Raw genomic sequence first — 27,239 nt, forward strand, 5'->3', positions numbered from 1 at the left:
ATGAGACCCCTGGTGCAGATCAAGGCAATGGTCAGTTTTTGTTTTTGTTTTTCTTGGTCCGTAGTGTTTCGTGGTGGTTTCCCAGGAGGTGGAGCACAAGGCTTTGTAGTGTGGCCAATCACTTAAACTGACCAAGAATGTGGAATGATGAGGTTCTTGGCAGTTGTGCATTCCCATCGTTACAAGTATGCAGTTTAGAGTTCCTCAAAGAAGGCCACCCTGGACTTGGTGCTCTGTAGTGTTAGCTGTGGAGGAGATAACGAGAGACTTGATAAGGTTTTATTTTAACTATGGTGGAACTAAACATGTACAGAATATATTGCAGCAAGCAAAATAAGACACCAAATGAGACTAATGTCACTGAAATCATCAGATATCTGTACTTTTCTAGCAGATTCAGTCCTTCTGTGTATTACCAATGCAAGCACCATGACCACAAAGACCCTTAATATCTGACTGGGGTGCCAACGTGTGAATGATCCTGAGCCCAACTTTTAGAACTCAGTTTGGGAGCAAATGCATGAAACCCTCAGCGCCCTGGACGGTCTCTGGAGAGCTGGTTGCACTTGAGGTCTTCCTAACATTGTGGACTCTTTTGTGAGAGCATGCTGTTTAATTTTTCACTGTCCATAGTATTCCATTCCATCAAAACACATGATTAGACTTATTTCCCTTGACTAATCAAAAGACTAAGTGATCATAAGGAGAGGATAATTGGAGAGACTGTACAGTTTAGTGTGTCTACTGAAAACATTCCCCCAAGGTTATTCTGTTTGTAATGAATCTAAGATGGTATGTGAAGGCATGAAGTGTTGTTGATGCATCTTCTAATGAAACAAAAAAATCAGGCTCAATCAGAGTTTACAACTGCTGTGGGTTTTCCAAACTCTGTGCTACTGCAGAGACGATAAAAGAGACAGGGAGAGGAGGATGAGCAGAAGATCAATGCCAGTCAGAGAAAGCACTGCTAATTGTTTTTCTCTCCAGGTTTAAATGAGCTGGTGATGGATTAATCCAGGCCACCGGTTGTGCTTTAACCCCTTCAGCACAGCTAACCATTAGCTCATCTAATGTAGCATAAGTGGGCACTGCTTCAAATTGGCTGGGCAAACTTTTTCCTCTCTCAAACATCTGTAGGGTAAGGGGAATTAAAGTGGCTGCCAAAAATATAAATATTAGACTGGGGATGAAGGAGGACAGTTTGGGAAATCCAGGTTATTTCCAGGGAATGTGGAGATGGAGGGACTTAAGCAAATCCGAACAGAAAATGTGTGGGAGAGGCCTGGATTTGCAGCACGATGTTTACAGATCACCTTCCATTGTCCCTGCTGACAGGCAGCCTGAATGTGAAAGCCTGAGTGTGTGTTTATTGGTGTCCTACTCTGCAACACCATACTCCACACTGCCCATAGTCTCCATGCTGGAAAGACCAAGAACACTTCATTCACTGTTCCAGGCACAGTATTTATGTTATGAGTGGCACGGCAGCAGCCTTTTTCCAGAAAATAAATCCTTCTGCCTGTTGTTTCAATATGCAGGAGAGCACAATGAGAGTAACCCCAATGGTTGACCTCCTTTGTGTGCCACTTGACAGTGTGGATGGTCTTCCATATACATACAAAAAGGCATTTCCTCTCAGTGAATCTTCACACAGAATCACTGCAGCTCTTGTGTTGTGATTCAGCTGCTGAGAATGAGCTCTCCTGGCAGGCCCGGTGCTAACAGAGCAGAATCTGTGGCCTCGTAGAAGTGCAGAGGCGCTGGGCCGTGTTAAGGGGCCATTCATTAATCATCCAGAGGGGAGAGGGAGTCTGGAAGGAGAAAACCTTGCCCAGAGGTCCTGATGCTTCTGGCTCAGAGATCTGTGCTTCGTTCTACATTCCCCTGCTCTTCCTTTCCCACCATATCCCCCCACCCTCACCCTGCCCTCCTCTGGTTGCCAACTTCATAGAACACTTCTCCGGGGCTCAGCCTCCCTCAAACTCCTCATCCTTTTGAATATTTTTGGTCAACCTCAGCCTCCCCTAAACTTCTGGCCTCTTTTGGCGAAGCGGCTTAGTTTCCTCGACTCTTCTTCCCTTCTCCCTGCGATGCCATATGCCCTCATCCCTTCCCTCGCTAACAAGATGAATGCCAACCAGCTCTAGTTCAATTAAACCAACACTTTTAACTTAGCTCCTTCTCCCCCTGCATGCCAGGGGTGCCCCCATCCATCTAGATGACTAATCACCAAGCAAAAATCAATTACCGCTCCCTTAACCAGTGTATTTTACACTGGAAGACAAGAAGAGAGGACGGGTAGGCCTTTTTTTTACACAATGTGCTGAGGACACGGCTCAAATTTTCATGACACTTTTATCAGAATTACAGAGAAATAACTCGAGTGGGAAGATAAAGGAAAATGAGTCTAATCTGCCAATTCATCAAAGGACAGTAGAAACAGAATCTACTTTTTATAACAGCTCCATTGCCTCTGACCAATCAATTTAGGGATATCCCTCAAGCTGAAGGAGTCTGTAACCTCTTTGTGTCAGTTTCTATCATCACCACTGATGGAGTTGACATAAGATGCATACAAAAACACGGGTTTCCCTCTAAATTTATGTGTGAGATTATTTTTTTTAATACACTCAGGACTGGTAATCACTGCACACTCTTTAGCTGTCACAGTGAAAAATGAATGATCGGTTCCCCTCCCCCAGCAGGTCCTTAAACGAAGAAGCTGGAGGCTCAAAAATGAACCCGGGGCCAAGTGGAGACCGCTGCGATTAAGTGATGCTCTGAGAATCAATACTTCCCCTTAAAATAACACGATGGTTAGTTGTGGGTGTTTTACAGGGGAGGACTATCAAATTTTGGATAGACAGTTATCCTTGGAAGATGATATAAGGTCAGTATGAAAGCCACATTTACACTTCATGTCTCTCCAGCTAATCTGACTGCAGTTGAAGCATTAGGGGTAGATAGGGGTGTGTATTTCTCTGTCTAAGACGATTTAATATGCATCTAAATACAAAAGACGACAATCTGGTAGAAACACTTACGAGACATACAAGACTGCGGTTCTAAGTGGATTCGATACGATTCGGTTGCAGTTAGGATTTAATATTGTTACTACTTGACTAAAACAGATTTCTTCTCAAATACTGAGATAGAGGTTCACACCATGTGCCAGCAAAGGAGGGGAGGAAGAAGCCTGCTAGCAAGTAAGATGGATGTACATTGGGTTCCAAATTTCAGGGAATATCTAAGGTGGGCACGTTGCATGGGAATTAACAAGAATTTATGGAAAATAGCAGGAAATAGTGGGAATAAACTGGAAATATAGGTATCAGTTATTTGCTCAGGCTACATTAGCCGTGTCATATGCAGATATATGCAAACCTTTTAGCATATGATGAGCACACATACAGTGATTGAAACCCCTTCTAACAGACGTGGAAAAAAATCTGCAATTTAGCAAGTTGAACTTTAATTAACTGAGTAGACTCATTTAACAAGAATGACGGGAAATATATTAATTAAAACTTCTCAATCAAGCTACATCCCACATGGTAATAGCTAGCTAGCATCAACTAGCAGATGGGGTTAACAAGTAATGCTTTGCTTTAAAATGCCATCTGCTGGTTAACTGAAATATCATACAAAATATATCCACTCCAGTTATATAATCAAGTTTTGACTGAAAGCGTGTAGTTCTGTGAATCAGACAGTGAGGTAGTGTTGGCAGTTGTGTGGGCTGCACATATGGTGGGAGAATGCACTGTGCATGCAGAGGCTTGTAATTTTATTCACGTCCTATTTAATGAGATGGTGACAAATTATCTGTGCATGTGATGGAAGAGTGCACTGCTGAATGCAGCGCATGGTTACAATTCAATTAAATGGGCATACTTTTTATGTGTACTTTTCACCACAAATAATTAAAAGCAGTTTTTAGATTGAAATTGTTCAACATCTCCCACAATTCCCAAAAACCCAGACCTTAAATTTTGCGGAAAGTTTCTAAAAATTTTCAAACCCTCTGCATGTAAACAGCACTAGATTTAACATACTTTAAAACTTGGCTTAGAAACTCTTTTAGGGGGTAAAAAATGCACTCAACATATTTGTTAGAGCTCAAGGATACACACAGTTTGTTACGGAGAGTGAATAAAAACTTTTGTTTATTTACAAGAAAACAGCACAAGGCACCTTTAAATGCTATTGGCTGTTTTTTTTTTTTTTTTTTCCTTAACCTCAACTTCTGGGTTGGACAAAACAGCTTCAGTACTAGTCTATGAGTATCTTGAGATTTGCATAATTTATGATACCGCTGCGTGTTGTGAAGACTGCAAATGTAAAGATTTCAGGTAGCGTTGTGGTCCTGATATTTCTTCCAGTGTGGTGATGTTGTGGATGCCTTCAGGTAGGTTTGTGTTCAGGGAATGTAGCTAGCTAACAGGGGAGGGGCAGGTTGCACATGCACGCACGCACGCACACACACACACACACACACACACACACACACACACACACACAAAAGAAATGCAGAAAGAGAGACAGAGTTACTCCTAAAGATTGTTTTTTGACAGCTGCATCATTTTTTTTTCACATTTCTGGGTTAGAATCTGGGTCAGATCTGTGGTTGTGTATTGATACAGTCTAATCCCCGAGTCTTGTATTGGTTGTCTGATATGTAGCGGTTAATCTTTACACCTCATTTTCTTAAATCACCTAAAGGGGTTGATGTAATCGGATTTCTGTTCTGCAACCTATTGGCGAATCTGTGCATGCTTACAAGGTGCTAAAAGAACTACAAATAATTGACTGTGAGTGTGAACATGAGGCATAAATGTAAAATCATGCATGTACAGTGTATTCCAGAGGAACATACAAGGAGTCCTTTGTGGCATGTGTTAGAATGTGTGTTGTGTGTCGAGCATGAAAGTAGCAGAGCTGATCGGTACCTTTTTAAAGTTGCTGTGCTTGCTGGTCCCCTGCTCGGTGTTCTGGTTGTGAATGATGTCCAGAGGAGTCTCCCTCTCTTTCAGCTTCAGACTTTCAATCTCCGTCTTCAGCTCATTGAGCTGCTCCTGCAGGTGCTTGCTCTTCTCCATGTACTCGACCCTGAACATGACCAAATTGCAGGTTGGGAGACAGTTTATTAGATTTCCCTTTCAGCCCTTTTCCTTAAGACAAATGTCAACTATGCTGAACAGTTTGGTACACCACCTGATTATGTGTGTCTCCATTAACAGTTAACCACCATTTTCCAACAAATCTGTCATCCGGAAATTTTGGTTTCCTTATCCCAACTTAAAGGCCTACTTTCCCATTAGCTCTGACTTCAATAGCTAGTATTGTCATAGCTATTATGGATAAATATGGCAACAATGGGCATCCTTGTTTTATTTCCTTAATAGAGGCACAGACTTTGAGATATAATCATTATTGATAACCCTGAAACCAGTGCTGTTATATAGTACTCTAACCCAATTACTCAAGTGTTGGCCAAAATGAAAAAAGTGTGAAAATTAAGGCTATATGATCTTATGCAAAGGCCTTCTTAAGGTCAGCAAATAAAATGAAACAATTATCTAATGTTTTTCCTAATAGAGCAACCCTGCAAAAATGTGTCTGTGTCTAAACGTGTCTGTAAACCTTATTCACAGTTTAGGGAAGTCTTTTCCAGACTTTCTCATCTGGAAGGAAAATATGAGACATGCACAATTTTTAGAATCAGTGTGCTGAAATGTGCAATTATATAATGCCTTGTTCCTGATTACATTGACTGATTGCCTGGTTAATGGTGGAGGTATTGTAATTCCAGAGAACTTAAATGAGCTGTGTACGTTTAACTATAATAGTAGGTCTTACAAAGAGTTCTTACGAAATAATGGTGGGGGGAAACAGTTTCGGGAACATTTCACTGGCCAACCTTTTTGTAGTGACACAATTTACTATTATTTATGTATCTCTCAATTCCACTGCTGTCTTTCTTCAAGCCTTATGAGACCTTTAGTCTCTGTCTTCACTTAATTTCATCTTCAAAACCTAATTACCAAATTACATGACAACAAAGACCTGGGTAATTTATTCGACTCCACTGCCAGAGTCGTACATACTCTCAATGTAATTTTTCCTGTCTGCAAGCTCAAGTGACACAAAACGCTTGAAGGCTGGCAGTGACATCAGTGACAGCTAATGCTGAGGGTCAAACTCCTGCGTCTCAGTGTGCAAATCAAAAACTGTCCCTCCGAGCACAATCATGCATTAAGTTCAATCTTTCACACATTTTGGGCGCATCTAAAATTAATACAGATATTCATCAGTTGAAGAGTCCCTTCAGCTGATTAGCAATTATATCACAAAACCACTGCAATCAGGCTAAACCACATAACCAGAACGTGTCAAATGCAAACTTGCTGAGGCCCAAAATATTAGACAGCAGAGTAGGGCCAGCCACTCACTTCTCCTTCTCGATTTCCATGGAGAGGCGTTTCATGTCAGTATCTTTAAAGTCAAAGCTGAGGTTTTCCCTGCTGAAGCTCAGGTCAGGAGGCATGCTGTCAGGCGGCAGTCCAGGGGACTGGGAGGGGAGATGGAAAAAGAGATTAGAGGAAGGGAAGCGATGTAGACAAACTGACAGGGAAAAAAAAAAAAAAAAAAAGAGGATGGGGCAGAATGAAGAGGAAGTGGGAGTGAAAAGAAAAAACTGATGAGAAGCAATGGAGAAGACCTGTGCAAGCATGTCACAATGTAGACTGAGGGAACACAAAAAGGGTAAAAAGATGACCACTTTGATGGCCACACCATGAACACACAAATATATACTTTTAGCTCCTGAGCAAATGTCAGAAATGCATTAGTCACATGCCACCTCGTCCACCGGCTGGATGTGAAGGCGACCTAATACACTATATAAATGTAAATCTATCGTTTGGCACGTGAATCCAAACGACGTGGCGGATACACTCAAAATAAAGCACAGCGCAGGGGGCAGTTTTGAATGAGGACATTGGAAATGGGAAGGGAAAAAATTGTGTGCCTGTGCGAGTGTGTGTACACGTTTTCACTCAATAGCTGATACATGTACAATAGATTTCTAGTGGCATGTCGTTTATGTGTGTGTGTGTGTGTGTGTGTGTGTGTGTGTGTGTGTGTGTGTGTGTGTGTGTAGACTCTTTATTCATAAGCTTACAAGCAAGCCGTTCTCTATCATTGGCCTCATCTCAATATGTGTATGTGTGTGTGTACATGTGTGTAAGCAGATGAAATGTGCAGTGTGTGGGTTTTTAACATGTTGCGTAGGCTGCCTTATGTGCTGCCTGTTCTTATGCAAGTTCAGTGTGGCTTTGCAGGGCTACACTTGCGTGCGTGCGTGCGTGTGTGCGTGCGTGCGTCATGGTCATTTCCATACCAACAGTTGGGGCTGATGCTCCCAGTGTGGACAGACATAGTACTATTCTGTGGGGTGTGCAGTGGGAGTGTATACATGTACTGCATAATATGTGTATTATATTTGTTGTTGGGGGTTGTAAGTTTCAACTGTTAACACTTTTGATTTATCTTTTGATGTACTTTCAATTAATCCATTTATCTTTGTATGTAAAATATGAAAAAAGTGAGAAATGCCCATCATAATTTAGCAGAGCTCACACTGTAAGTCCAATACAAAATGTAAACAATTATTGTTAGTTACACTTACTAACAATTATCAATGTGTAGAGCTGCAAGGATTAATTGATTGATAGAAAGAAACATTATATATTCAATCAAACAAATAATCATGATAATAATGAGTTATTGATTATTCAAGCAAAGGTTCCAAACAGCAAATAATTGCTTATTTTCCCAATAAATGATATAAATGATTAATCAATCAGTAAAATTTCCATTGATTTGTTTCCTGCCATACATTAATATTGTACTATATGTAATGTGTGCATCTACGTCTGTGTGAGTTCCAGGTCTGTTACCATATAGACGGCCCTGCTGGTAATCTCCAGCAGCTTGTGCTTTGCCCTGCGCTCTGACTCCTTGGCTTCCTGCAGGTCCTGTTTCAGCTGCTCAGCCTCCTTGGCCCTGAGGGAGGAACAGATAGACCAGCAGATGCAGTTAATGCTTTAACTCACCTCCCAGTCCTTCAAAGGGAACAGAATTATCTAAATCGAATCCAAAATTATCTTATATAATCGGTACGTTGGTACTCAGCAAACCTGGAGTGTCGCTTTGTTATTACCCAGGTGATCAATGTATCACCCAAGCAGACAATCGTTTCTGACTCCATTATTCCACCATCGAGTTCGCACACGGAGATGTAAGAAAGTTACATGCAGGTGATTACATTTCTTTTTGACTGTGTTCCTGAACACTCAGCAGTTCCTCGCTGATGTGGGGGAGCTATGTGCCTCAAGGGCTTGAGTGGACGTAGTCATTTACATGTTGAGTGCCACGGGTTTAAATTTCTCTGGTGCACAAAGTGCTCATCCAGAAATTGCAGTTACTGGCAAGTGGTTAATGGTGTCCATTTGAAATGATTGCCTAATAAATTGTGAAGTAGAGGCTGTGAAGTGCTATTCTTGTTATATATGTACACCGTTTTATTGTCAAAGTGACTGAAGTTCTTTACTACAATGGATTGGCATCTATGAAGCTTCACAGAGTGCTGATCAAGGATCACTCATCAAGCCCCCATCTCCTCATCCATCGGACATCCAAAGAAACAAAGAAGTCAACAGCGGCTATTATATGTACTTGATTTGGACAAGGAGGTGTAGAAAAAAGAAATCGCAAAAATTGATTTTAATGGCATAGATAAACCCCAGATCACAACATCACTTTCAGCACTGTGGAGCTTCAGGCTGTAGAGAGTTTGATAGGGGCTGCCACCATCAATCGATACTACTGCTAACAATTAACTAGCACAAATTAACTGCTGCATCTCAGGCTCGGAGGGGGGTTGCTGAGAAAAAGCTCTCCCCCCTTTCCCTCTTTGTGCAGCTGTGAAGCTGTAACCGCATGATTACCTGCTTTTCAGCTGCAGTGAAAGAACAAAGCTTTTAAAATTAAATGATTTTAAACAAGTTGGAGCTTCTTATTCTTTGATCCGGCAAAATTTAAATGCGTCTGCGTGACTTAGCTCCGTGCTCAGAGCATATCGACCGACTTCTCTGCTGAGCAAACTGAAGTGCAGCGGTGTGTTTGTGCACCTTCACATTAAACAACATAGTAACTCAAAAACCTTTCGGGAGGCTCGTGTGTTGAGGAGGTTATTCAGGAACTGCCTTTTGATGCTCCTGTAAGACATCTTCCTCAGTTCGAGGTATTCACATTACAAAGGGAAGAAAAAACTCTTGCAAAGTAAGTAAGATATGGGAACAAGTTATTTAAGGATCTAAAAAAAAATAATGCATGCCACGCAGATGAGAGAGTGTGTGTGTGTGTGTGTGTGTGTGTGTGTGTGTGTGTGTGTGTGTGTGTGTGTGTGTGTGTGTGTGTGTGAGACAGACACACAGACAGAGAAACTGGGTATGAGTGAGACAGTGTTGACGGAGACAAAGCCACACGGTGGCCAAATCTGATTCAAAATCATATTCATTGCCGCATAGATGGCTGTGCACTGTACGTTCATCCACACAGGCCTCCTTTCCTCCTCTCCACACCTCCTTTCCGACTCCTCGACCATCTTGAGGGCCAGCATCTCTGCCTCCAGCATCTTCTGCTCCATGAGCCGCCGCTCCTCCTGGCCACGGATGGCAGTCACTTTGATGCGCTGCATCTCTGTCTCAGCCTCGGCAGCTTTCTGGGCCAGCAGCTTGGCCTCCTCCTCTGCGATCTGGGCCTTTTCAGCCAGCAGGTCTGCCGTCTGCTCCGAACGCAGCTGGAGAGGAGCGGCAGGAGGAGGGAGGAGGAAGGGCAAACACAGGAAGAGGGAAAGGGAAAAGAAAAGTTGCAAATGGGAAAGGAGATGGGCAAACAGAGCAAAGATAGAGAATGGAAATAGGTGAACAGAAAGAGTAGGATGGTGTGAGAGGAGCTCAATTTGACTGAATATTTGCATTTGAAACCTGGCGTATATGTGACATAGCCAACAAAATGGTGGATTTTGGGTTAAACTAAACAAGTGAATCTTACCAGTGCTTCGTTGGCCATGTGAGCCTCATCCTGCAGCTGAATCAGCCTCCTCTCCAGCTCGTCCCTGGCCCTCTCCGCCTCTTCCCTCAGCTGCTTCTCCCTCTGCAGACGCTGCCTCTCTACCTGAACGACACACACAGATGCAGCGTGGAAAAGAAAGAAAAGAGGATATGGTGTGAAATATGGACAAAGAAAGAAAGCCAGAGAACAAACAGGAGATGGAACAGGAACGGAAATACAATGGAAAAATGACTCTGACAGAAGCAGGTGCAGCAGGTGCCCCTGATGGACGGCATCACACAAGAGAACAAAAAAAAATCGACGTCTTGCTATTAAAAAAGGGGAAGAAGTGACTTTCATGTACTAAGAATGAAGTGACCATGAATTTTCAGATGCTTGAAATTGTCTCCCTCGTATGACTTGGAACACAGACGTGAACAATTACAGCCAACAGATCAAAGACACATACTGTTGAAGTGTGAAATAACATGAGATTGGCTGGGCAGAATGCACTCTGTGCGTTTCCATCCACCTGTTTCACATGCATTCTCCATTTGAGCATTAAAAAGTGTAAAAACACCGGAAATTCAATTAAAAGTCAAAATATCATGAGGAGGTAGTTGGTGTATCTATAAAAAGAAAATACAACTAAATTCAATGCAAACACACTTAAATCATCAATCGACACGCAATAAATCATGACATACATGAATGTGACTTAAACGGCAGGAACACATCCAGTCTGTGTGGAGCGATGAGGAGACTGAAACCTTCCTCAAATTAATACATGGAACAAATTGAAATACCATCATTTGAGATTTGACTGGCACTCTTTTAATTACATCATCTCATTGTGCCCTCTTCTTCTGCAGTGGTTTAATTGCACCTGAGGGGACAATTAGCGCCTGAAACCTTTTATCTCGATGCGTCCACCATTAGCATAACAGTCGTGGATGGAAACACGCATTCACTGGCGTTGACTAGACTTGGATGGAAACTTGGCTATTGGCAGGTTCTTTGTTTCTCCATTATCAGTACCTGTTTTCTGGCCCTCTCCTCTCTTGCCTGAGCCTTCATTTGCTGGACTTCAAGCGAGTCGACCCGCCGCCGGCGCATAAACAGGTCATGGTTCCCTATACACAGCTGGAGGATCTGCACAAGGGAAACAAAACCAATAATGGGTGATATTTCCAATGATATGACAGGTTGGTCATCATAAAACTCTAATCCTCCACCCACTTCCAAAATGTTTCTTCACCTCCACTGTGAGAAACAAACCAAAATGATGGTTTACAGGCTGCTAAAGTGGCTGGTGGAAAAGCAATATTTATTGGCTGCAGAACAAACACTTCTACCATCTCAGCTGAACTCACCAACTTGTTGACTCTTAGCCGTGAGGAGTTGAACTTGAAAACATTTGTTTTCTTGTCCAGAGGTTTGATGGTAAACTAAACATTGAGGAGACAAAAAAAACAAACAAAAAGATTTTCGATGAAACCACAGAAAAAAAAGATGTCTGTCAGGCAAGGCTGCACAGTGTCTTTGAAACTGATATCAATATTGATAAGGAGTGCTGACTACTATGAAATATGGCAAATGTACAACCCTGATTCCAAAATTTGCCATAGTAGGACTGGAGCTCTAGCTGCAGGTAGCAAGCTCTTTTCAAGCTTCCGATTTGCCAACATGGCTTTGGATTTAGGGCCTGTTGGTCTGGCATGCTCTTCAATTCTGTTTTTGCATTTTCATGTGGACGGAGTTCTTTTTTTTCCCAGTTTTTTTAGAACACCGGAGGAAAAAACACCAGCGCACATGTGCACTAGGCATCAGTCAATCACAAGAAAGGATGGGACGAGGTTCAACACTTCATGAAACACGAGATTGTATAAAAGAGATTACTACACAGGCTCATCTCTAACTTATAACTGATACTTGTGGAACAGCAGCATAATAAACTATGATAAAAAATGATCGCCTATATCCAGCTCTATATTCACAGCATATATTCAAGTTCCAATCATCTTTAACACAAGCTAAGTACTGTCCCACCAAATCTTTACAATGATGAACAACAGCAGACTCCCCCACCTCCTTGTCGCTGTAGGAGATGTTGCGGATCTCATTCCAAGGGAAGGAGCACTTGGGTGTCAGCCTGTTGTCCGGCTCGTAGATGTGCAGACCCAGGGCATCCACTCCCAGAAGAAGATCTGTTCCCTTTTTGTTCTAAAGCACATCAGCAGAGCAAACAAAGCTTTTCTTCCACCAGTCTGTTAAGGCACACCAGTGAGCAGCTGTGGGAACCCCCATGCAGCCAACATTCATTTGTACCTGCGTTTGACAGAGGTGGCATTGTGGAGGCTCTGCTTGCCAAAAACATTTGTTAGAGCTGAGCTGAACAATGCCATTTGCAGGGTGTTTTATTCAGTCTGGGCTTGTTTACTTGAAAAGTAATGCTACAGTGAATTACTTAAGCTGAGGCTGACTTGCTGGTGGTATTTGAAAATGCCTCGGCCTTTTAGAGAACGATTGATCAAGGCCAGAGTCACCTCAAGTGAATTTCTGTTTGTTTGGAGTTTTTACCGGTTTGTTTTTGGTATGACTTACCTGGAAAAGATCCAGCACAAAAAAACTGATGTTTATTAGCCCCATAACATACGTATCTGTTTAAAAATGCTCAAGAGGAACTTAAGATGATGAGAGTCACACTGCTATTCCCCTACAACACCGCAGCAAAAGTGACACGCCTGCTCATCTCTTATATTGGCTTACTCTGTAAAGATATAGCAAAGCGGCATTGGCTCACCCTGATTAAAAAGTAATTGACGCCATACATGTCCAGGTCCTGAGCTATTTTTAAATACTCCATCTCAGCTTCATCCCTGGTTCAAAGACAGACAGAGAGAGAAAGAGATTGAGAGGGATCCAAGGGAATGGGGAAAAGAGGGAGGGAAGGGTGGGAGGAGAGGAGGTGCAGAAGTGGAGAGAAAAAGCAGATCAGACCTTGTTTCCTCCACTTTTGTGTGTAGCATCTGTCATGTTGTGTGATCTATAAAAACTCTGCCACAGAGCCCTTGCGAGAGTGAAAACATATGCACAGTACAGACACAAAACACAACTCTAATTCGCTAACAGGCTTTAGAGGTCGTGCTTGACGGAAATGAAGACTAATTCTGATGCCTCCAAGACTCTAAATACTGCGAGAGACAGAAAACAAATGCATCAAACTCTTTCATTCGTCTCTTTCGGCAGCCTGGTTGGCAGATCTGTTGTGATTTCAGGGTCAACTCAGCAAAAAAAAAAGAACATTAGCATACTTTGATGGTTGAGGAAGAATCAGGGCATGCTTCTGCCTAAACTTTTAGTAACTTGCTGTTTGATATGGGTGGTTGGGAAATTGATGATTTAAGCTTTATCAAAGTTTTAACAGGCAAGAGAGCATTGTGCCAAGTAAACAAAATCTTAACTAGGTTGGATGCGGAGTACATTCTGACTTTAGAGTGGGTCAGATTTAAATGTTAATGCTTGATTAATGCTGTGGAGGCATAAAGTGTTACAGCTGCACTCTATGAAAAGAAGATGCAGACACAGATGGCTTATCAAGTTTGAAAAGAATGAAATCTGAAAAGATGAAATAAACCTTTAACTCCCTGTGGGATGGATATCAAATCTCACACGGCTTCTTGTGTTTAAATGACAATTAACATTTGAGAACTTTAGCTTTTTCAATGAAAAAAAAAAAACAGGTTTTGTGGAAACTTGTGCTTTGAGCTACAAGCTAACATGCTCACACTAACAATGTTAACAAGCTGGTGTTTAGCAGGTCTGAAGTTGACCGTTTTCACTGTCAGGTTAGCATGTTAGCATACTAACACTTGGAAATGAACACTAAACACAAAGTACAGCTACGGCTGATGGGAATATCATTAGTTTTGTGGGTCATAAACAAAAGTATTAGGCAAATTAAAATTGACCGGATTTATGGGGCTAGATGACAAGTCGGGGGATCACAAAAGTTTCAACAATGCATCCTGAGGGGGTTGTGACTGCCTGTATCAAATGTCATGGCAATCCATCTAACAGTTGTTATTTAAGTCTGGAACAAAGTAGCATATAAAGATGGACAACAGGACAGCTCCCCAAAAGTGATGCCAAAACACCTCGATTGGCCCCTGGTGGCTGGCTGCCCCCTCATTGTTAGTGGGTGGGACATGGACCAAACTACAAATCGAGTACATTTTTTCCTAAAGGTGGTTTCTGTCATTTTCGGTCGTTCTTGTCACATTGATGTATGTTCAAGTGTTCATTTTTATGCTAAGTTTGGTTTTTATTAGCTATTTGAGGCTATAAAAAGGGGGTGTGATGTCATGATTAACAGCTGTCACTGACTTCATCCCCCTGTTGCTACTGCGCAGACTCTGGCTCCAAATGACATCACGGGTGCAAGATAGCAGCACCTGTATCCAGGATATTTTGGCTTTGTTTTTGTACAACAGGAGGAAGTGGAGTGGAGTGTGTAGCGGTGGAGTGGAATAGATACGAACAGTCAGATACTGCATTGGCACAACACTAGCATCAAAAAACTGTCAATATGGCTGGGTACCATCTAAAAATGGTGACTATTGTCTCATCAAAGGGCCAGCAGCCTCCCTCTTGCACCCCCACTACACTGCATCACTTACTAAACAATTAAAATGCTAAAGGTGTGAGGACCGCCAACTACACTCTCTCTGCTGGGGTTGAAAGGGTTATTGATCAGCACCGGTGACTCAATTACGACTTTGACAAGTGCTGCGGTTTGCTGGCTTTTAGAACTCACTTTCCAGCCCTAAATTCTCCCACCCCCCACGGGAGTTTTAGGACGCTCCACATCCCTCACAGTTACACCCGATCCATTTTCAACTTAGCTCAGCTTAGCGGTGGAGCAAAGTGCAACAACAGAACGACTGATTTTCCTTCTCGTGTCACTTTAGATTTATGAAAGCAATTACAGCAATATCATTTTTATAGCCCTTTTCACCATGATATATGTTCTCACTAAATGATCCTCTATAAAAATAGCTAAATGAATTGGGTTCATCTTGTGAAAACACATGTAATTACACATAACTGATGAGTTACAGGCTGCGGTAAGCTGTGCCATTTGGTGTTGCTGTTTTTTTCCCGGCCAACAATAGATGTTAGAAAAGTTCCTACTTTGGATTCATTAATGCTCCTTTTAAAAAACTTTCCCACAGAAACAACTTTTCTGTCATGTGGCTCTTTTTTTTGCATCTCATCTCCAAAATGGACTTTGCATAAAACATCCCTTGTGGTGGAACCAAGTTTTTAAGCACATCCTGTGTGAACTCAAAATGAAAATTTGCTGATGACTGTGGATCTTCACAGTGGTACAGTTCAGTGCAGCAGTTTTTACCTCGTCCTGCCCCTGTGCTCTGCATAGCACGCTGTGATCCTCTCCTCCCACATTTCTGCAGTCATTTGGTACAAGTTAATCACCTGAAATTGAGAGGTACGACATAAATATCCATGAAGGCATGCAGAATAATGCAGTACATACTGAAATGATCCTAATGCAGGTATAGGCCTGGATAATAAGGCACATAATGCAAACTTCCACACTCATGAATGACGTTAAGTAAACCCAGCTGTCGCTCACCCTCTTTGGCAGCAGTTCCTCCTCAGCCAGGAAGCCGGGCTTGTGGATGTTGGGGTCGTAGTCTCCGTACTGTAAAATAGAGCAAAGGTGCCAAAAGGATTAAAATCACTCCAAACTAATGGCCGCTATCCACCTTCTCGCCAATAACAGGGCAGACTATGCCTCTCCTGGGAGCTGTTCTTGAGATGAAACTACAGCGTCTGTAAGAAAAGGGTGTCTTGGAGAATGAATGGAGGCTGGTCTGCCATCGGGTCATTAACGTGCACCGCACACTCAGTGGCCCAGTTGTTGGGAGACGGTGTAAATGATGCTATTAGGCATATCTCTGAGGGAACGGAGACTGATCAGTTATCATCACAGAGCCAAGATAAAACTTCAATCACACATGTTTGAAGAGAGATACGGATGGATTAAGCATGACTGAGTGGCAGTGGAGAATTTCCTTTGGGCTGCTGTAAAACTGGTGGAGGGATATGAATTATACATGTAGCTACAGATTAAAAAGTGGGCTATGACTGTAGATTTATGTAAGTAGGCTAACTTGAATGTTTGCCCATATCTGGGCATTGCTGTGTGCTCGGTGCATGTTTTTCAAATACTGCTGTCAAATCCAGTTGTGCCTTTCTTTAGCAGACTGACTATTTTGTTGTTAAATTATCGCTCAAGATTAAGAGGTCATTGAGGCAGGCGATTTTGAAATTCTTTTTCACAGCACTGTCGGAGCATTGAGGTATTCAAGAGACAAATTTGTGTCTGAAGTAAACAGAAAAATGTAATCATTGTGAAAATTTTACCTTATCAGTCTTCACATTCTATGCCTAATTGCAAATTTGCCTTTGCATGAGATTCACAAGACACCTTCAGTAAGAAAATTACATATTTTCTGGTGACTTTCTGGTGAAGGACATCCTCGAAAAGTGCCTTAACTCAAGAGGAAAAGCACCAAAGTCACCAAAGCAACTGCTGAACTTGATTCAAAATAATGGGCTTTAGCAGAGGCATTTTTGTCTTTGACTTTGACACCAGAAAGCTCCATCTCATCCCCTGCTCATGGGCTTCTCCCTCTGTGACTATTGAACTTTTAGGTTGTAACTTGGTGGAGAATTGGTACTCTAAAAAGACTCTCTCCGTGTGACATTACCACTGAGGTTTCACATAAAAACCCCTCTGCTGCTGCTCAAGTGTCACCGTAATTGCTCTGCAAATTTGATTGCTGTGTCACATTCAGCTGACCAGTTATCTGAAGGGGCAGAAAACAACAACACAACAAAGGAAAACGTCTCAGCAATGCAAGGGAAGGGACTGAAACTAAAATGATGGATTTTTGGAAGAAAGTGCTTGGAAGAAAATACATCTTTAAACAGCCGCATCACATTACAAAATGCAATTTGGAGCACATCGGTTTTGCACACAATGAATTAGCTTTCATCCACTCATGTGGCTCTAATCACTAATGCTACACATTGTGTTGTTTTGTTGTATAGTGTTACCTTTATTACAAGGTTTACAGTAATTAGATTTCATCTCGTGCACACTAGTCTGAGACCAGTACTTAACAAACCTAAATTTAATAAGCTCAACACACAGACTGGAACACCGGTGCAGCGGCTAACAGAGTGGAGAAGCCGAGAGCCATTTAATTAGATCCTTTCCCTTCGGTTTCACTGCTTCTACTCCCTCACTTCCTCACCTGTTTGTTTGTTACTGCTACATAATTGATGACATATAGACTTACAGGGGTATTATAGCACCACCAGCTCAGGCAGAGGCAGACTGGCATTTTGACAGTGACAGCGCTCACAGGTGACTTCTGATCACACACCTTTCTTCCAATTATTTCACACAACCCCAAAACTAACAGCTATAACAGATTCTCAAAGGACGGCCGTGAGTCAATATTTTCACGTAACAATTATCACCAGCACCACAACAGTGGCCTCTGAATAATGGATATCTTGTGTGTCATCGCTAAATTTAGGAAATGGACTTCTCACACAGTCCAGTCTCTTAGAAGAAAATCCATTTACAGTACAATGGTGAGAAATACACTCTAACCAATGAAAAGCATTGCTGTTGTGTGACCTAAAAACAGGCAAAACTGGACTTGCTACCTCTGCATATGGCTCTAAACCAAAACTAAGGCTTTGTCAACTGCCCATGGTCTTGGGGTCAGTTTGGAAATGTTTGTAGGTAGCTAGCATCATGGCTTCTTCTAGTTGCCACCATGAGGCCCATATGTGTGATTTTGAAGAAAATATTGAATGGTTTGCCATGAAATTAGTTCGGCATACTGTCAGGATGAATTATAATCTTGCCTTAATCTAGTGCCGTCGGGTCAAAATTTGTCCGATGCTGCTTCTGCCTAAATACTGATAAATGTAATGACATTCCCATCATCCTCAGCTCTTCTGTCATTTGGTGCTAATTACAGATGAAGTTAGAATTACCTCAAAGACAAGTGTGCCTTGTTTAATAACTGTTGATACTTCATAGAAGCATTCACAGCATGACACATGTGCAACAGAAATTTGAAGTGTTCCATACCTGCACTTTTCCAAATTACTTCCCCGCTCGGTTCCACTACATGCCCGCAGACTGTGCCTGAATTGACATGTCTCACCAGCTGGCAGCAAAATTGGCAAAATCATTTTCTTCCCATCCCTGCTCCTCATTGTCCCTCATGCTAATGTCAGCTCACCCAAGCTGAGGTGGGTGTCAACATTATGACAGCCGAGTCAGGTGAGTGAAGCGGGATTTACATAATCTCACAGTGAAGCTGACAAATAGTATTAAATTACATAGTTTGCGGTTTGGATTGAAACTGAAAAGTGAAACTCTATTGAGCCGTTTGTTGTTTAGACAGATTGGAAATAATCATATCTGTGTCACATGCCGCGAGGGGAAAAAAGAAAGATAATCATTCAGTTTTCAAATATATATTTGCTGAAGCCACCAGTGTCATTGGGCCTGTTAGCTTGACATCCCCTTTCATACTAAACTGGACACGTATCTCCACGCCCCCAGTGGCGTTGTGGCTGAGGGAGCTGACCTCACTTCCTCCTCAACCTCCATGCCAGAGTGACCCCCTCTGCATTTTTTCCACAGCAGCTGTTTCTTGATATTCCCTGTCGACACCTCCTTGTAGCGCTTCACCCACTCAGAATACAAAACAGGGGGCACTGAACCCTCTGCGGACCCACAGAGGCTGAACTGTCGGCTCAGGACAGTGAACATAGTTAGTGTGCTTCTTAAATCTGATGACCAAGAACATTTCAGACACTATCAACTGTTGTGTTCATCAAGCATTTGACTCCAGTGCAAGCCATGATTAAGGTAAAACGTGGAGAAACCACCTTTTTGTGGTATCTGTGTTTAAGGACTCAGACACAAAAGTGAAATAATTGTACAGAAGTCAGTCAGAGCGTTTATGCGCACACAAATTCCTCCACTATTCCTAACTTCTATTATCCCCTCCATTCATGCACTCTCTGAAACTCATACAAGGTAATGGTAGCTTTTACGGCTTCCTACTGTGTTTGTTATGAATTATACGGCTCTTTTTTCCTCCAACTGGAAACAGACTGCACTCACTGATTCTGCGTGAGACTGTCTGTACCTGAGCAGAGTTATGATTCACATTATTAAAAAAGAAAAAAAAAACTCTCTTTTAAACATTAATGCCATCTTGGAATACGCCTTTCTCCTTATTGCTGTCTTGAGCCTGGCATAATCATGATTAAAGATGAGCGAAGGTACCAAAGTAAGTCTCACTGTGTGATATACTCAACTTCACAGAATACACTGTGGTTCTGTACAAAAACAACTCATGATTTGAAAAGGAGAAGGGAAAAGTCTGCCAAAAAGCTCTCAGCAGCTGCACTGCAAACAAGTACCTGTCTCCCTTTTACAATGCCAATTTACTCACACTGGCTCTAATCAAAGTGGACTGCTGATTAAACGAAAACAGATTGTGGCCCCATATATTTTTTTTTTTTTTTGCCGTTCCCAGATTGAGGGTGCTGACAGCAGAGAGAGCAAGTCTCAAGCTCATTTGCTGATTTTTCTTCAACCACACAGTCTCTTTTAACCTAGGCCCTTTAAATTGGAATGGAAAAGGCGAGTCTCTGAGGGCTCCTGGCCAAATCTTTGAGGTAGAGCTCCAGTCTCACTAGACCCTGTCCACCTGTCAAAAAGCTGCACCTCACTCTCCCTATCTTTTTTTTGTGGGGATTTCAGAGAGATGGGATCCTTCAACCAAAACGACTCACATCGCTTGTGGTTTATTAAGGGAGCTTTTTCCTGTGGAGCGATTTCCATGAACTTCAGGTAACTTGCTTGATCCTCAACCAATAAATCAATGAAGGGGTTTATACAGCGCCTTTCATACAGGATAATGCAGTTTATAGCACTCAAAATATGCAAAGCAAAACAATGCAAACACATAAGTTAAAAGATTACTGGACAAACATTCACGTGTAAAGACAACAATTAGAATAATAATTGAAGAGAATAATTAAATTTACCAGAGCACAAATGATAATTACAAATACACTCACAGCCCAAAGAGGCCATAACGTCATAACTTCATCAGTGGCAAGAAGCATGGATGTAAGCTGACAGACGTCCTGAGGCCACCGTACTGAACATCCTCCACTATTTGGGTGCACCTTTAATTAAATGGGTTTGTGGCATTTTATTTATGTGAGATTTTCGACCACCTGCTGACCTGCTGGGAGGCTGCTCCGACAGGTAGGCTGCTCTGCTTTAGCAGAATGTTTTTTTCCTGCATTTCAGTACAGTTACTTAAAAGCAACATCCAGAGCCCCTGGGCTCCTGGTTTTTACATGAAAGGCATTTCGTGCGAGGCCCCCGTAGCACTCTGTGAAAGAGTGAAAGAATTTTAAAAATCAATACCAAAACTAGCCGGTGGAAGAACTTCATGCGTAATGTGTGCTCTTCTGGTCCTTATCGGGACTCAGACGGCAGAGTTCTGGATCAGTTGTAGGTGATTTATATCTTTTTTTTTTGGAAAACATATAAGACAGACAATAATCGAGCCTGCTGGGGATAAAAAAGGCCGCCTCTCTGCACTATCCTAAGAGAAGAAGAACCACACTCTGCTAATATATTTTTTATATGATAAACAAAGTAAAAGCATGAAAGTAATAAGTAATGTGAAACACCACTTGTTACATATATATATTTGGATAGTAATCTACAGCCACAAAGAAATTACTACCTGAGATGTAAGGAGGGTAAACAAGACACTCCAGCCAGTTTATTCTAATGTCAGTTTTCTTTGCTGAGATGGGCCTGAAAACTGGGCCGAAACATCTAACATGTCTGGGTTACCGTGCTTTTTTTTTTTTTAAAAAAGGTTGCACTCGTTAGTGCTGTTACAGAAAACACCCCGTTGTTGTGAATTATTCACAGCTGTTAGCACCTCATTAGACCAATCTTTCTAGAAATTGGCTTGAAGAGGAGAAGTAGTTTCCACGTGGTCATGCAAATTTTAAAGTAAAGATAAATAAATCATCAAAGAGTACACAGATGGGTGGATGACTGTACTGATCTTCTTTGAAAATAAGTGAGAATGAAATCTTCATTTCCAAAAAGAGCACTGACCTTGGCGTGGACGGCGTAGGAGGCCAGCAGCACAGAGGCCTCAGGTGGACAGTGAATCTCCTCCTCAAGGATCTTCTTCTTCACCTGAGGAGTTACCAAATAAAATCAGCTTTACATGCATCCACCTGAATAGCAAAGCCCTCTTCGTTCCAGCTAACCTAACCCAAAAATCAATTCAGAATTCACAAATGTATATTCTGTGACGCTTTTCACTGTTAGCTGTTATAGCAGCATTAGCAGTCACAGTGGCGTTTTGTTTTGGAAGAAAACTATCATCTATAATATAAATCAGGACGTTTATTCTGTCATTCAGTTTGAGTATTTCATCTCCTTTATATTGATTTCCATGAGAGGAGCAAAATGATTCGTGTGAGATGAAGGAGCTGAATCGGATTGACAGGGTATCTCACTCAAACACAATGAAAGAAAAAAAAGACTTGACACCTTTGAGAAAGGAGTGACAGTGCAGGGTGAAACACAACTTTCTGACGACTGTGCTTTTGACAGCCAGAACATTATTCCCTTAATTCCACTTTTCCAAATGCAGGAAAGTTAATGGGCTAAAGCCCAGTGTTCAGGTACCAGGTTTTAATAGCCACAAAATGAAGTTATTATGTGCTGCAAACTGGGTAAATAATCTTCCACTACTGTTACAGTACAGCAGTACTTGCACATTTAGAGAGATATGGAAGCAGGACACACTGTGCCAAATAAATATTGTAAGACTTAAGTATCATAGCCACATAGGGACCTATTAGATACTGAGCCAGGAACTATGTACCCAAGCCAACATTATTTCATATGATCATTAAAGTTCTCCAAGAATCTCAGCCTGCTAGTCAGCAGACCATAATGACATGACAGAAATGCTTTAGTCCAAGAAACGCTCCAAATCATAATTAAAGGAGAGCGCCACCCACTTTTATAATTCATGTTTCTTCTGTGCCCCAGGACAGTTGATTCTCCATATTTAAAGCCCAGTCAGAAAGAGGGCCAAATTCAAGGTTTAGGTCTCCAGTTTATAGCTTATGGAGAGAGCTCATATTTCAGCAGTAGTTATATAAGATGGCAATTTAATGCTTCAAACCTTATCATTTGCAAACCCAGTCATGCTGTCTTCTCTTGTTTTGAACTAACAAAGGTGTGGAGCCCGAGGTGACAGCCCCTAATCGTGGCAGGCGCTAAGCGGCTGAGGCTACGATCGGGTTTACAAATGAGACCATGTTGTTGCTAAGATTGCGGGTAGAGGTGACGAAGATGTGCATGTGTCTGTTTGTCTAAGCGGTCCAAAGTGTGTGACGGGTGTGTGTGTGTGCGCACGCTCGTGTGTTCGTATCCGGGTCGGTGATCATTTCTGATAAGCACTAATCCAGCTGTCATGCCTGTGACACTATCTGAACAGAGGCCTGCTCCCGACATTATGGGAATTAATGAGAGCAGAGTAATGGGAGACAGGCAATGCGAGGCAATTCACATTTGTATTCTTCTCCCCTTGTTGCTGTGTACCGCTGTAACTGTTGAGTAATTTGTCTGCTGTCGCCTTTTTTTTTTTTTTCTTTTAAAGCAAGGTTTCCCCCAAAATAAATACATTCCTTCAAATACCTCTGAACACATAAAGGACACAGAGAGAGTTTTTCTATGTCTTAAATCGGTATGTGCCTCTATCCAAATGTTGAGGAGCATAAGCGCGCCGCTGTCTCAAGCCATATAACTGACCCAGCACAATGGGCTGGATATGATAGAAGTGCTCTGGGGGACGAGTATCCCATGGAGAATATGTCATTAACTGGGCCAATAACTGAGCCCGTAAAGCCTAATTGGTAACTGATAAATGTGGCTGGAAGCATCGGACGATGGGAGCACAGTTACAAATCTCATCTCTTGTGCGGGGAATGGGGTGGTGGGCCGCGCAGGAATTCCCTGGAGAGTATTAAGTGGAGAGAAAGGGCAGCGGTAATATGTTGTGCATTGATTCCACATGGCTGCACACAATAAGACCGGGACAATGGAAAGTGTGCTGGAGAGCGCTCCGCTCGACCACTTGTCAGAAACTCTGCTGAAGCGTGCCCCCTGTTGGCACTGGATCAGAATAGTAAGGAAGCTGCAGCGCATCAGCCACATGCCTCCTGTGCAAGAGTGAAATGAATAATACAGATGATTTTGAGGGCTTCTAAGTGTTAAAGAACAGTTATCATTTTGTCATAGACTTGTTTTTTTATAGCAGTTCCTCAGAAAGACAAAAAGGCTTGAAAAGTCTTGAAAACAAGCGACCCTCTGGGAACACCACGATCAATTAAATTTTTTTTTAAAGTGTTTGCCCACTGGCCAGGCAGCTTCTTCTCACAGGCATGTTGAATTTCAGGTTTACCTCTAAGCACGAACGAACGTCAACTTGGAAAGCATCAGACAACAAAGAGAATGTGTCAACCAGAGTCAGTGAACAAAAAGCTTTCCTATAAGACCTTCATGGCAGGATAGGCACAAACAAAAGAGGCAGGAAGTCAACAAGGTAAGCATTTCAAGAGTACCCAGAGCCACAAGACGTGTCGGTGCTTCACTGTCATTCTGATTTAACTTTAAACAGAGACAACAAACATATTTAAGCACAATGACAAAACAGCAGGTGTATATATGACATATGAGGTACCTGCAGGAAGAAGAGATGCTGTGTGATATCTTGCACTAGCTCCTCCTCAGCGTTTTCAGGGTAAAACTTGGCCAGGAAGTGAAGGGTGATTGGTTCCTCCTTTGGTACCTCCTGATCCAGAACCTACAACAATGAACCAAAAAATGCTGGCTTCATCTTTGATAATGTTTACATGGATCATGTCCGTGAGAAGACCAGTATGACATGAGATTCACTCACCCTCTTCTCCATCTTCAGCCAAGCGACTGTGTCCTTGATGCTGTACTGGAGCCCAAAAAACCACGTCTCCCTCAGTCCCAAAGTTCGGCACACCAAGTCAAAAAGGTCTTTTCCTTTCCACTTGACCTGAAACACATGAATGTCTTTGTCTTGTACAATTTTCAAAAAACAGAAAATTCTGAAATACAAGAATTTGAAAGAGGCAGCATAAAAAGAAAACCCCTGCTAAACTAAAAACACAGAAAATCCAGTCTGCTGCAGCTAAATATTAACAGTACAATCCACATAATTTGCTGACTTCCCCTAATGTGTGTGAATAAGCAAGAGATCTGGATTCTTTATCAGGTCAATTATTGACAGCCATCTGTAAGATGCTGTGTCTACTGAATCCACACATAGGAGCATTTTCATCATAACCTCAGTGTCTGGTTCAAAGCAGGGAGCCATCCATGTTCTCCTCATCCAGCTGAGAGCTATGATGAGGCATATCTGGTACACATATTCAATTTAGATAGCTTTCATCTCTAGCCTCTGAGCTAACTCGGGGTGCAAGCTTCTGTCAAGTGCATTCAAGGTTGGCGTAAAGAAAAAAAAAGTTAAAAACTGCAAGAAAAGAGCTGCACAATGCTGTGGGAATGCCAACGAGGGATCAGAATCAGAAATTCCCCTTCAAGGCTGCATGAGCATTTTGCCTATACGACCAACCCCTGTTAAATGCTATTTACAAAACCCATAATTGATACAATCATCACCCAGCACAGAAAATAGAATCCTGCTGCTGCTCTGTGTGTAATTACCAACTGCAAACTTTGGTGGGGTTCCTCCCCTTTAAATACAGAGGTGGTGTCTGCAAGTCGTTTTGATGCCTTTCAGTTCTAGTATATCATCATGCAAGACCAAACCAAAAACACTGCTAAGGCCGAAAATACATAATGAACCACCATAAATCAGTGTGGGTTGTTTTAAATTCACACTGCAGGATGATGCACACAGCATTTCAGGTCCTATACTGCATTGAGCTCTGCCACAGACTGAAATGTTCATGATTCCACTGCTGCATAACACAGATAAATTATAACAGATATACTCTTCTGTAGAATAGAACCATGATAGCAATAGCATGCGTTCATTATTACTTGCTGCCATCTAGTGTCGAAAAGGGAAACTCCCATGTCTTACGAGCAACCATCATCACTATTGTCGTTAAGATAAACTGTACCTACACCCTAATTCAATTGCCATTACAGATGAGGGTTTAACATTGACGTTTTAGCTGCATTGCAATGAATGACAACTGGTAACCCAGTCCGAAGGAGAGCTTAGATGTACTCTGTGTTGCGTTCAGGACCACCGCACTTGTGGAAGTCCTTTGACGTACAATGAATGAAATCATGCTCAGTGTCTGAAACACGCATACATACCTCGCAGCTGAACTCCATGTCTGACTCCATTGTGCAGATCCTGACGTTGAAGTTCCTAGCTTGTTTTCTCATCAGTGAGTTAAATCCCATTTTCGCTGCTAAGGCACTTGCCATTGCGAATAGTTAATAAAGTAACTATTCAATTGTTTAAAATTCCTACAAAATTAGTGCACCGTCAAGGCATTTTGTCTTATACTCTATGGGGTAGACATGAGATGAGTGATTTGGTATGACTGAAGATAAACACAGCTGTGCATGTGACTGTCCGCCTATACGATGGCTCGTTCAGGATAGACGCTTAAAGGCAAGTTCCATCAAAGTGTCTATCTGGCTTTCACTGACATTTCCTTGGTTTATGAATGCATCAAAGACGTTACGTATTTTATGGTATTTTTTGTAATTCGCGCCAGCCACCAAAAAAAAGACTTAATACATTTAGCGGATGCTGATAAGATACAGGGTAACTGTTCTAGAACTGTTGCTAACGTTAGCTAGGTTAAATACAAAATAAGTTAGCTAGCTAACTAACATTGCATATTCATTACAAGCCCTTATCTTCCGCTAAGGTTATACCTCTCTATACCGTGTAATCCGTCACTATTGACATCTCCGCGTCCGAGAAAATTTTAGGCCAATAAATCCCCTCTGGAGAGTTCAAAACTCATGGGTTGTTGCACATAAACTTTGCTGGAAAAGAAGCACTAGCCAACTGCTGCTAGTCATTTGTTAGCTTTTTTTCATCCGGAAAACAATGCTGCATTCACGTACCACAAAGAATGTTGGAGTAACATAGTGCGCCCATTATTGACATAAAAAGGACAACAGAGATGAGGTTCTCAGCGCCAGAGACCACGTTTTGTTTGTTTGTTTGTTTGTTTGTTTGTTTGTTTGTTTGTTTGTTTGTTTGTATGACATTGATATACTTTATCTAGGTAAACACTGATTATACAGTAGTAGTTGCTAAGTGTTTTCTTGTAATATCATGTATGAACCCTTAATAACTACACTTTATCTCCTTCACTTCTACTACAACCCCAATCCAATACTAATATATAAAATACAAAAAAAGTTGAGTCACCACAAGTTAAATGCCAAATGCTTTTCTTTGTCCTACTTGATCGCAGTGTGAAAATTCTTCTGTGTTCTTATATTGGCCCAACAAAACAAGCAAATGTATAGCTGGCCTTTAGGAAATTGTCATGGGCATTTTTCACCATTTCTGGACATCGTGGAGACCAAATGATTAATCAAGAAAGTAATTGATACCTTAATTGATAATGAAAATAACAGTTAGTTATACCTAATCATTTTGTTATGATTGTTTGTTGTCATTTTACATTACAGATTTTTCTGTTTCACTACAGGTGGTTGTGTTCTGTGGAAGACAGATTCAGTTGTCACCAACAGAGGATACTTTTCCTGTAAAACAAGTCAAGTACCTTAAAACTATAGTTCCTTTAAACTGCTGAATAATTTACATTCCTCTTTGCGAAGACAGTGCACATTGTCACTTAAAATGTGGAAGAAAATAAATATTGGAATATCCGATGAA

General features: G+C 41.8%; 1 protein-coding gene across 1 annotated transcript; it reads right to left on the reverse strand.

Annotated features, from left to right (window-relative positions):
- nf2a (NF2, moesin-ezrin-radixin like (MERLIN) tumor suppressor a) lies at window positions 1-26,437 on the reverse strand. Its single transcript, XM_070964647.1, has 16 exons — window positions 25,688-26,437; window positions 24,267-24,392; window positions 24,048-24,170; window positions 21,401-21,484; window positions 15,776-15,844; window positions 15,533-15,615; window positions 12,923-12,998; window positions 12,208-12,342; window positions 11,493-11,567; window positions 11,158-11,271; window positions 10,120-10,242; window positions 9,648-9,865; window positions 7,962-8,067; window positions 6,453-6,571; window positions 4,950-5,109; window positions 1-245 (listed from the first exon to the last, which is right to left on the reverse strand). The coding sequence occupies exons 1-16, from the start codon at window positions 25,799-25,801 to the stop codon at window positions 195-197; spliced, it is 1,776 nt and encodes a 591-aa protein (XP_070820748.1). The 5' UTR covers window positions 25,802-26,437; the 3' UTR covers window positions 1-194.
- Window positions 26,438-27,239: the final 802 nt, after the last annotated feature.

Source organism: Chaetodon trifascialis, chromosome 6 (genome assembly GCF_039877785.1).
Source record: "Chaetodon trifascialis isolate fChaTrf1 chromosome 6, fChaTrf1.hap1, whole genome shotgun sequence".
In the NCBI taxonomy this organism is placed as follows: Eukaryota; Metazoa; Chordata; class Actinopteri; order Chaetodontiformes; family Chaetodontidae; genus Chaetodon; species Chaetodon trifascialis.

Bases quoted from the DNA above. Each gene is read 5' to 3' on its own strand.
- nf2a (XM_070964647.1), bottom strand. From the start codon at position 25,801: ATGGCAAGTGCCTTAGCAGCGAAAATGGGATTTAACTCACTGATGAGA. The intron at 21,485-24,047 runs GTACCTCATATG...GTAACTCCTCAG, and splicing joins AGCATCTCTTCTTCCTGCAG to GTGAAGAAGAAGATCCTTGA. The intron at 246-4,949 runs GTACCGATCAGC...TCTCCTCCACAG, and splicing joins AGCACAGCAACTTTAAAAAG to CTAACACTACAGAGCACCAA.